Source organism: Chelonus insularis, unplaced genomic scaffold (genome assembly GCF_013357705.1).
Source record: "Chelonus insularis isolate UGA/USDA-ARS -01 unplaced genomic scaffold, ASM1335770v1 contig_390_pilon, whole genome shotgun sequence".
Classification (NCBI taxonomy): domain Eukaryota; kingdom Metazoa; phylum Arthropoda; class Insecta; order Hymenoptera; family Braconidae; genus Chelonus; species Chelonus insularis.
The window spans coordinates 78,098-89,065 of NW_023276547.1; the positions used below are offsets into that span (position 1 = coordinate 78,098).

General features: G+C 29.0%; 2 protein-coding genes across 7 annotated transcripts; one reads left to right on the forward strand and one right to left on the reverse strand.

The window, feature by feature from the left end:
- The first annotated feature begins 150 nt into the window (after nt 1-150).
- On the forward strand, nt 151-6,396 carry LOC118067638 (multidrug resistance-associated protein 9-like). Of its 3 annotated transcripts, none has more exons than XM_035084485.1 (16): nt 151-484; nt 612-746; nt 861-1,022; nt 1,101-1,248; nt 1,320-1,688; nt 2,171-2,641; nt 2,711-2,961; nt 3,039-3,600; nt 3,694-4,101; nt 4,189-4,287; nt 4,351-4,480; nt 4,620-5,182; nt 5,262-5,409; nt 5,497-5,876; nt 5,958-6,101; nt 6,265-6,396. In XM_035084485.1, exons 1-16 carry the CDS (start codon nt 435-437, stop codon nt 6,325-6,327), a joined length of 4,083 nt encoding a protein of 1,360 aa, XP_034940376.1. In that variant the 5' UTR covers nt 151-434; the 3' UTR covers nt 6,328-6,396. The 3 variants fall into 3 exon arrangements, with proteins under 3 accessions (XP_034940376.1, XP_034940378.1, XP_034940379.1); XM_035084487.1 differs by having other exon boundaries at nt 3,042-3,600; XM_035084488.1 differs by having other exon boundaries at nt 6,194-6,362.
- Nucleotides 6,373-9,862, reverse strand: LOC118067639 (golgin-45). 4 transcript variants are annotated; one of them, XM_035084490.1, is made up of 4 exons: nt 9,637-9,862; nt 8,130-8,423; nt 7,896-8,035; nt 6,373-7,825 (listed from the first exon to the last, which is right to left on the reverse strand). In XM_035084490.1, exons 3-4 carry the CDS (start codon nt 7,987-7,989, stop codon nt 6,564-6,566), a joined length of 1,356 nt encoding a protein of 451 aa, XP_034940381.1. In that variant the 5' UTR covers nt 7,990-8,035; nt 8,130-8,423; nt 9,637-9,862; the 3' UTR covers nt 6,373-6,563. The 4 variants fall into 4 exon arrangements, with proteins under 4 accessions (XP_034940381.1, XP_034940383.1, XP_034940380.1 ...); XM_035084492.1 differs by having other exon boundaries at nt 7,917-8,035; nt 9,637-9,859; XM_035084489.1 differs by having other exon boundaries at nt 7,896-8,423; nt 9,637-9,861.
- Nucleotides 9,863-10,968: the final 1,106 nt, after the last annotated feature.

Here is a 10,968-nt window from a genome sequence, read left to right on the forward strand (position 1 = left end):
AAATCATGTATTAAGTAGGATCATAGACTCATGTCTTATATGTCACGGAGTGCCGATAAGTATAATAAGAGAATCAGGTCATTTTACGAGATAAGGAGCTAAAATCATCATCAATACTCTTGATAGAAGACACGTCAGTGCTCTGTCGTGTGTCTTCAGTTCAACACCATTTGACAATGAAATAAAACTTTGATGACATTTGTTACTTGACTAGAATCAACAATAAATTAAATGTGATATCAAAAACCTAAAATGTGACCGTTGGATCCACAAACTTATGTCGACATTGAATTTTATCTGATAAATGCTCGACTGATAGGCGTCAGGAGTGGCTTGATAAGTCATTGAGGCCTCTACCAAGACTTTTCGTGTAGTTTCCAAAGAAGAAAATCGAAAATATACTTACGACTTTTTATTTCTTTATACAGTCAACAATGTCAGCCTCGTCATTGGAAATCTTTGGCGATGGTTCTGGCAGTATTGAGTGAGATAACTTGTTATAATTTAAAATCAAAATATTCACATTAGCTTTTATCATTAAAGTATTAATCTGGTGTTTATTTAACTTGTGATTTACTTAGTTTTATTTTTTATTCCATTATTATTGTCAGCATGGATTCCAATGGCCAAAAGAAACTTATTCCAAGGAAAAAACAAGACAAGTGTAGTTCCACATACATTCCTCATAATCGTCTCTCTAGGTATACGGCAGCTCTTGCTAACTTAGTACCTGTACGGTTTGGAAAGTGAGTGAAGATTTTGTGTTTTTTAAAGCATTTTTAAAATACTTTTTTTCAATAATTATCTAAAAGATTGATAAATTTTCAATATTATTATGGAACTGTAAATATCAATTTTAGAGTTCCTGGTTCAGAACTCCCTTTGGATAAAATAGGACTTTTCTCCAGTGTTTCTTTCAGTTGGCTCAATGAATATATTTCAGCTGGATATAAAAAAGTATTGAGCGATAAGCCATTACCCACTATTGCTATTCAGGACTCTTGTCAAATAAATGGAGCAAGGTATAAATGCTTGAATTGATTTAAATTATAAGTATTAATTATTGCAAAACAAAAATAAAATATCCAACTATTTTATAGACTAGATGCATTATGGCATACCCATATTGTCGAAAGGGGTCAAGCAGGTGCTTCAGTCCCAAAAATTGCATGGCATTTTGTTCGAACCAGAGTTCTTATCAGTTCTGCAATTTACTTTATAGGAATGCTCATTGCACTTTGTAGTCCAGTAAATATTTCTTTATTTTATGAAAATAATTCAAATAAATGAATAGAATTACTAATTGATTTTTTTTGTAGATTTTAGTATTACACAAAATTATTACAGCTACTGAAGATCGAATAAAAATGCTTGCTGAACATAGTAACATCAGTATAGATACAAACAAACTGATTTCATTAAATGCATCCAATTTTACAGTCAACAACAGTAGTAATTCTCCTGGAAACAGTACTGATAATTTCCAGCACTTATTGCTAATGGATGAGATCATTATTTTCACCAATATTGGTATTCTAGTCATTGCTGAAATTACTTCTCATTTTCTGACTTCCTGGAGTGCTTCGATGAATCTTAGAACTGCAACAAGACTCAAATCTGCTTGTTTGGCATTGGCTTACAAAAAACTTCTTCGATCTTCAATACGATTTAAAGCTCCAGTATACCAAGTAATGTTTTTTATTAAAAAAACAATTACATATGATATTTTTGTAGAGTCATGAATAAGTTTTTAAATTTTCTTGTCTGTATAATATGAATTTTTTAATCTAGTACGACATTATTTGAACAAGTGGTAAATAGAGTGTTGTGGACATGATACTATTCACAAGAAATTATCGAAACCAGTAATATGATAGTTTAAAAATGCATCAGTATATTTTATCAAATTAACTTATAAATGACTACACAATAATATTTTCTGTTTAATTTAAAAATATGAACATAAAATATTTCTTACCAAAAGAAATTATAATTAGTTAATTAAATTTCTTTATTGTAGCCTTAGGCTTCATATAAATAAATTAAAATTGAGAAAGAACCTTGAGGTAATAAAAACATTATACATAAGTAGGCCTTGGTTCAAAAAACTTTCACTAAACATTTGTTTGTAAAAAATACATAAATTACAATGAATTTATTTTTATTTTAGACTCTAACTTACTATGTTCCCGATAGTAAGACATTATACGAATTTATCACAAATGGGCCTCTGATATTTTCTGGACCCATTGTTTTACTTTTATCTTCACTATTCATCTGGTACTCGATGGGACATTGGGCTTTAATAGGAGTAATTGTTATGATAACATTATATCTTGGCTTTATTCTTAATGCTTACCTGACAAACAAGTTTGCTACGAGCGCGATGCATTACTCTTTGAAAAGACTGTCTTTATTAGAAGAGTTCATTGGTAAAATTCACTTGGCCAAAATAACACAGAGAGACAGATGTTTTATATCAAGAATCCATTCAATTCGAAAAAATGAAATAAGGGAAATTAAATTTGGAGCAATTAGTGAAGGGTGTAGTCTTTTCATGGTTCATGTTATTCCAATAGTCTCTGTAAGTGCCATGACGATGGCTTATCTTCTTACTCATGAATTCATTGATTCAGCAAACGTAAGTTCCCTACACTATGTTTCATAAACATTAATTATCAATAACGTTACTCATTAATTTTGATTACAGTACATTCCATGCTTCGTATTAATCTTCCTCCACCTGAAACATTGTATACGAAGTAGTTGGCTTGCAATGTGTAGTATTTCACATGGAGTAGCATCATTGAATAAACTGAAGAGCGTTCTTATTCTAAAAGATGCCGACCGTTTTACTGATAAACCGATTGATAAAAATTTTGCTATTACAATTAATTGTGGACATTTTTCTTGGGATTGTGATCAATCATCTCTTGAAAAATCAATCAGACATACTTCTTAGTGAGTATTTTACGTCAAAGTCTTATTGAAAGTAATTGTAATTCATATCAATGTATTAATAATTGATGAATGTCTAGTAGTTTTGTTTCAGATAATGACAACTTATCATGTCTAGACAATCAAGTAACAAATACTTCATCAGAGTTGATTGATATAAATTTTTATGTGTCTAAAGGACGTTTAGTAGGAATATGTGGAGCATCAGGAAGTGGAAAAACATCACTTCTGTTATCAATTATGGGCCAATTAAATCGAGTAAATGGTCAAGTAACAATTGATGGTACCTTATCTTATGTATCTGAAGCTTTTTGTCTACTAGAAGGGACTTTTAAAGAAAATATTGTTATGGAAGAACCCTTTGATTCTACTTTATACTATAAAACTATCCAAGCATGTAATTTAAATACGGATATAAGCTTACTTCCTGGTTCTGATGATACTGATATTAGCACCGTTGACTTATCGGCAAGTCAAAAACAAAAAATCGCATTTGCACGAGCGGTATATACTAATAAAGATATTATTCTGCTGGATAATCCATTAAAGGATGTGGACTTGAATGAAAGCTTAGAGATTTTTGAAAAGTCTCTGAAAATTTTAGGAAATAAGACTATTATCATGATATCTGATAAGATACAAGTATATATTTCACTAATATTTCTATTTTACTTTTTCTACATTATTTTTTTTATATTTGAATTGTTTTAATAATTCAATATTTTTCATTTACAGTTTTTGACTAAATGTGATGTTGTTTATATGATGAAACAAGGCAAAATCGTTGATCAAGGAAAACATGATGACCTTCGTCAATGGAATAAAGAGTATGAAGATTTAGTAAATTCATTTGAAAAGAAGTACCAAGAAATCCCGAAAACACCGGTAAAGAATATCATCAGAATGAAGAGTTTTATAAATTCAGGAGCGTCAACACATAATTTAGGATCAATCAGTCATGTAGATAAAGACCCAGAGAACTCTGTTGGCACTAGCATGTATTGGGGAATTGCTCCAAGAATTGATTGCCGTCCTTATAAAAATGATAAGGGAAAGTGTTTAAGTGAATTCGTTTGTGGATTATCCTTATTTTATTCAATTCCTATTGCTGCTGCGCCGCTAATATTTTTTTACATTGCACAGGTAAATTTTTAATAAAAGATATACCTTGATTAACTATTTAATTAATGAGTTTGTCATATTTAATAGTAAAATTATCAACTTTTTCAGAAAACTTTAACAACTACGACTTATATTGCAATAATTTTGGCATCATTAGCAGTATTTATTGTCGTTTGTGGATTATTTCTCATTATTATGTACAATAAGGTAAAGCTTATTATTGATGATACGATTTGTTATAAATGAATTAACAAATGTTATTATTTTTAGGATGTTTTTAACGCTGCAAAAACGATGCATGATAGATGGCTCCAAAGCATTTATCGAGCACATATATCAGTGTTTTCTGCTATCTCCTCATCTGCTATAATAAATATTTGCACTCATGATATGCAAGAAGGTAATTTTTATTTTAAATCAATCACTGTATCTATTTTTAAAATTTTTTATTCTATTTACAAACATTATTAGTCATTTCAATAATTATATTTAATTATATTTTCACTCATAATAATAACAATAAAAATAATATTTTTCAGTCGATTACGCATTGCCTAAGCTGAAAATAACTGCCTTGATGCACATAGGGATTAGCATCATTAGTGCAGTAATCCTCACTATAGTTTGCCCATGGTTATTGATCCCAATTTTATTATTTATCGCTGGAATAATCGGTTATAAAATTTATGTACGACAAATAATTTTAACACTGGATGAATTAAAAATAGAATCCATCACTCCAATTTACAGTCACATGGTTAATACTGTAAATGAAAGGATAATAATTCAAGCTTATAGAAAAGACAGAGAGTTTGCTAGAAAATTTTATAAATACTGTAATATCAATGCTGCTTATAATTTCATGCTGGAAGCAACAAAATTATGGTTTGAATATCGAGTTAAAATATTCTCAGTATTTACTTTAATGGCAGTTATGGTGATTTGTGCAGCGTTGAGTAGTTTTAAAGATCGTTATGAAGTTCTTGGGTTGGCATTTATTTGTACTCTTCAATTAACTCAGAGTATTGTTCATCTAAGCAGGGCAATTATCGATGCTTATGGTAGTCTTATGTCAATTGGATTTGTTGAAAATTATATCCAGGTATTTATAAGTGAAAACTTTTTTTAAATCGTAACCAGGAAATGTATAAGATAGTAAAATAGTTAATTATTAATTTAAGAATATTCCACAAGAAAAAAAAGATTCAGATGATCAAAGACGAGATTGGCCTTCTGCACCAAACATTCATTTCCAGAATGTTCTTTTAACAAGTAGCTCTACCGACTATGAACCTCTAAACTTTTCTATCTATGCTGGCGATAAAGTTGGTAAATACTTATTAATAACGTCTCTAAGTATTTTTTTATAAAAATAAATGTTTGCCTAAATATAAATAATATTTTGATGATTTCTAGAAATTCATACAAATGATCGTATCATGAAAAGAGATGTAGTCAATGCTTTACTGAAATTTGAAGAAGTATTTTCTGGAAACATTTTAGTTGGCAATGTAAACATTAATGATATACACATTGATAAATTGAGAAGATACGTTAACTATATTCCGGGAACGCCAGTTCTTTTTGATGGCACAATTAGATATAATCTAGAGATAACTGTACGTAAATCTAATGAGGAAATAATGGCAGCTTTACAGCAAGTATTACTCTGGGAAAAAATTTCTAAGCTCAAATACAAACTAGATAATGATGCAAATAATATCTTTAGCAGAGTAGAAAAGAAACTCTTATTTTTAGCTCGAATTTACCTTAATTCACCTTTTCCAAATCGCTCTGTGAGTATTACATGACATGTTTAAATTATTTAAAAAAATATTTCTATAGAATACTTTTAACAGAAATTGACATTTTTATAGATAATAATAATTGAAGATTTAGAACCAGATCCATCATTAATTGAAAACATTTTACAAGATGTATTTAAAGAGTTTACAATAATTGTTATGTCTAATAAATCACATTCTAGCTCTCGTAGAGTTATCGAACTACAGAGTCAAAAGGTAAATGAAGTAAAGAATTAATTAATTTTTTAAATAAAATGTAAGAAAATTATTTTATAAGCTATATACTTAGTATCTTTTTATTTTTGCAGTAATTTAGAAAATAATAAACTAAATAATATGATCATTGAAAGTTGTAATAAATCTACATATATATTTATAGGGAATTAACATATCAAAAATATCACATTCATCGGAAACGAGTGATGATGATTTATTGATCTAGTTAATAAAAAAATATAGTTTGTGATAATTTATCTAACTACCTTGATTAAATAAATATTTTTCATCAAAATATTTTTTATTACTGTTTCTTGGTAATTGTTACTATCTATTGTCATAATTCATCGTAGCTTCTATTACTTTACATTGACATTACAGAGAGTGTCAGCAATTAAAGTATTTGCAGACATAAATGCCTTTTATTCAGTGAAACTTACAGTTTTAATAGTATCTTGTTCATCATACTTGTTTCACTTCTCCACTGCAATGTGGACAACATGCAATAGTAGATTCAGTCATCAATGAAGGAAGACACATTTTTCCACTTAACGCAAATGCAGCTCCCATTACGGCACTACAAGCAGCATCTTGTCTTCCAGACATCATAACATTTGGGTTCATCAACAATTGCTCTGCATTCTTTTCTCCAACTGTTTTCATTTCCAAGCCAGCTACGATTTCTTTCTGCTTAGGCATGTGGGTCATTCCACTTAAAAGTTGAATTTTCAGAATTTCTGCTAATTGACAGCATCCGTCAGCTAAATCAATAATATTGGTGCTGGGCAGTTCATGTTTTTTATAAGTAAGTGTTCCCACAGGATCAAAATTTTCTCTTAAAATGCTTAACGTCTTGTAAGTTTTTAATGAAGTGTCACGAACTTTAGTCCTCTCTTCTAACAGTCTTTTAATGGATTCTTGCAAATCAGTTGTTCTTTGGCTCAATGCAGCTTTCCACTTTGCCAACTCTTCAACCATCAAACTACTTGCTAAAAATTTACTTCTCCAAACTTCGCACTGGCCAGCCAGCCATTCAGTTTGTTCTTGATGGGTACTTAAATGTTGAGCTGAATTGAGTAAAGCTCTTGCTAACTGCAGTTTGTCCTCGGTTAGTAAATGAACTTTAGTTTCAAGATCTTCACCAACAGCTGCCACTAATAAATTTTTCAATTCCCCATTTACTTGAGCTTGAAATTTTAATTGGTTCTCTAGTTGGCTATTTTCTTCTTTTAGATTTTGGATTTCTTGTTCGTAAGATTTTTTTTCTATCTCCCAGTCTTTAAGTTCTTTATTTTTATTGTCTTTTTGAGACTCTGCTATTCTTTTAGCCTCATCTTTTTCCATTTCAATTGATTTATGAATCGCCATTTGAGCAACCATTTCATTAATATCTAAATTATTTCTCGAACTTTTATGCTTCTTTTCAAAAGGAATTATCGGATTTACTGATGCTTTATAAGGTTCATAAGGAACAAATTTAGGTTCCTTAGATTTTAAACTATGTAAAATTTTTTCTTTCTTCCTTTGGGTTACATGCGTTGGAATAAGCTTAACAATTGTTCCTGTTGGAGTCACTGCAGGAGTGTATGATGATTGATTAAGATTTGTTGGATGATAGATAAGTGTGTCACGTAAGTGAGTTTTCTTCGTTTCTACTTTATCTGTGGATACGTTTTCCATTCCATCACCTTGAGTACGTCCAGGACAGGGCAGTGACATTGGAGCTAATAAATAAATATTTTTTACTACTTTATAAATAATCCATTTAGTAAAATATTGGAAGATAAATGTTACCTGTTGATTGGCCAAACTTACTATTTTTCTGGATACTTGAAAATCCTTCAATATTTTTAGTATTATTTTTAAGTTCTACATTACTTTCATCCATTGTTATTTTTTTAAATTAAAATAAATATGTAACTATTTAAATGAATCTAGAACAATATGTAACAATAATAAAGCATAATTAATTCTTTGAAAGTTTAATTAATTTTGTTTGAAAATTTTCTTTAGAACATGACAACACACCTCTCACTTGATATCCGCCATTTTAATTTTGTCACTGCGCATGCGTGATATTTGAAAGGCTTGTGATAGCCCACGTAGCAAGAGTTTTGTATTTATCTATATGACAATTCCCAGTGGACCATATGATAGTTGAAAAAAGTTATCAAAAAAATGTCTATTTTCAGTGTCGTAACTTTTTCAGAAATCTTCTGGGCAAAGAGATAAAAAAGGGATTAAAGATCCCTTTAACTTGAAAAAGAAGTCTTTTAGTTTACTACGTGTTCCATGTACTTGAGTAGAATAAAATAATATCATCTAAATTAAATATTCAAAAAAAAAATTTTTAATCATATCAATACATTTTTCAGGTATATGTAAAGTTAATTTCATTTTAAAGAAATATCATGAACATGAAAATCATAAATAATATCACACTAAATATTAAACCCGATAATTCACACGGAGAGATTTTTTCACTAAATGTAAGTGCAAAAATGACAAGCCCACGTTTCGAAATTTAGAAGTAAAAATATTTCTGCTCAACAGTGAATTTTGGGTTGTCGTAAGTAATTCTTTTACTAAGACATCTTTTAAGTCTCAAGTTTACTTATGACAACCCAAAATTCACTGTTGAACAGAAATATTTTCACTTCTAAATTTCGAAACGCGGGCTTGTCATTTTTGCACTTACATTTAGTGAAAAAATTCTCTCTGTGCATCTGTTATCTTTGTTCGATCATGCGTATTCTCTAGAGTAAGAGATAAAATTTTTTGTACAAATATATAATATTAGAGCAGTATGTTTTAGCTCGAGCTGACCAATGAATACACATTTTATATGATTTCATATTCAGTTCAATAAATTTGAACCACTTAATGCCATTACGATTGAAAAACTATTTGAAAAAAAATATATCTCCGATCACTTTCATTGTTCCAATTAAATGACTCTCCTTACACTAAAATTTTTATTAATATCAGTGATAATCTGATCACTTGTCAATAAAAAAAATTAGTTAATAGAAGTAAAGTTTTTCCTTACTAGAATACATTCAATTTTTTAGCACTCAAATACGGCCTAACATTTTCATAAATCATTAGTCTGTCTGATTGTTGAAAGTTCAATTACTCATATGATCAAATGTATTTATTAAGATAAAAAATAAATAATATTAAGATAAAAGAGAAAAAATAATCATCATTTGTGAGAACCCGAGAAAAATTTTTTATATCTGATTATACATAAAAATCTGGCCATATAGGTTTTCATATATGGAAAATATTTTTGATGTATCACATAAAACATATGTAACCGTATATGTGGGTTCGCACACACAGACACGCATTATTGCGAATCACAGTTGAAATTTAGAGGCTCTTTGCTAAAACTTTTCTCCATGTAGAATTAGTTTCTATGTTTTCATCGATAGAAGAGAAATGTCAATACAAGAGAAATTATCAATATTAATGTCGGTACAGTAACATCACTTCTACGGTTTTCTTTTTTAGCAACTATTTTTTTCTTTACCCTAGTTATTGATTTATACTTCCTTCTGTGTCATCAAGATTCATGAATTTGGTGAATTTGTTTCACTTTTAATAATCGCAAGTAGAAGACTTTTTATCCACAGAACTGACACTAAACGTTTGCTGATGGGTATGCTCTGAAATATAATCCAGTTTACAGGGTCCAGGGTCAATCTGTATATGACGTCATAAGTCAACACCAAGTCTTGTTGGTTTGTTTTGTAGTTTACTATCATCATAAAAAAACACTGGCCGGTATACTGATTTCTACAGTACGCTTCATTACTAACTACATTATCGTTATGAGAAAATGAATGAAAGGATTATAGAAGTTTTGAAAATACAAATTGTTAAATTATGTGTTGCTGGATTCAAAGTAAATAAAGAAAATAGTTTATGATTCTAATCATTCTCTAGGCAAGAATACAAGCATTGTAATTAATATACAGGAACTTGAGAAAGAATGTCAACAAGAAATTGACGAGATGAAAAGAGAAAATATCAATATAACCAGTGAGACTGATGGTATTTGTGAATGTATAACTTTTGCGGATATTTTAAAACAACATGATCGTTTCTTATTCAGAATTGGTGATAAGTAGGGCATTCAAATAAAATGTAAAATATTGATATAAAGCGATGAATTCTGCGAAAAGATATTTTCATAGAAATGTTTGCCAAATAATGCCTTATAATTGTATTGATAGAGTTTTCAGTTACTTAAATACTACTGAATTGAAGATATTTATACAAGCCATAGAACCATTCAATAGCTAAACAAACTAATAATCTCATAAAAATCAGATTGATTCCAATGATATAAGAAAAAATGATTTTTCTTTCTTAATTTGAAAAAATACTAATATAACTTCCCAGTAAACTCTCAGTGAAACAAATTAGCTCTATATGGGTTATGAGCTCTAACGGTTGTAACTTTATTTTTTACTAGATTAATAAATTTAATCAAAATTAAACGTATACATTTCCATTTTATCTTGTTTAATGTATTTATAATAAATAATTTAAAAATGAATCAAATAACTTGGATTTTCAATACTTAGGTGTCACTGACTTTCTTTCATTTATATAAAAACATAATAGATATTATTAATTATAAGAAAAAAAATTGATCAATTCAATTGTTTATTAAATAAAATTATAATTGATTCAATTATTTAAACACATTTATATTATCAATTTCACTTTATTACTTTTGATGCAAAGTCTAATATAGAATGCCGTTTTATTTTGACTTCTGCCCAAGTATCCCATTGATAAAAATTTACATTTTTTTAAATCTTTTTAATAAGCATTGATGTCTTTATATTCATCG

What these genes read in the sequence shown, in the direction of transcription:
- LOC118067638 (XM_035084485.1), top strand. Translation starts at nt 435, where the DNA reads ATGTCAGCCTCGTCATTGGAAATCTTTGGCGATGGTTCTGGCAGTATT. An exon ending in TTAAAGCTCCAGTATACCAA is followed by an intron (nt 1,689 to 2,170) that starts GTAATGTTTTTT and finishes TTTTTATTTTAG; the next exon opens with ACTCTAACTTACTATGTTCC. An exon ending in TCATTATTATGTACAATAAG is followed by an intron (nt 4,288 to 4,350) that starts GTAAAGCTTATT and finishes TATTATTTTTAG; the next exon opens with GATGTTTTTAACGCTGCAAA.
- LOC118067639 (XM_035084490.1), bottom strand. Translation starts at nt 7,989, where the DNA reads ATGGATGAAAGTAATGTAGAACTTAAAAATAATACTAAAAATATTGAA. An exon ending in TAAGTTTGGCCAATCAACAG is followed by an intron (nt 7,826 to 7,895) that starts GTAACATTTATC and finishes TTTATTTATTAG; the next exon opens with CTCCAATGTCACTGCCCTGT.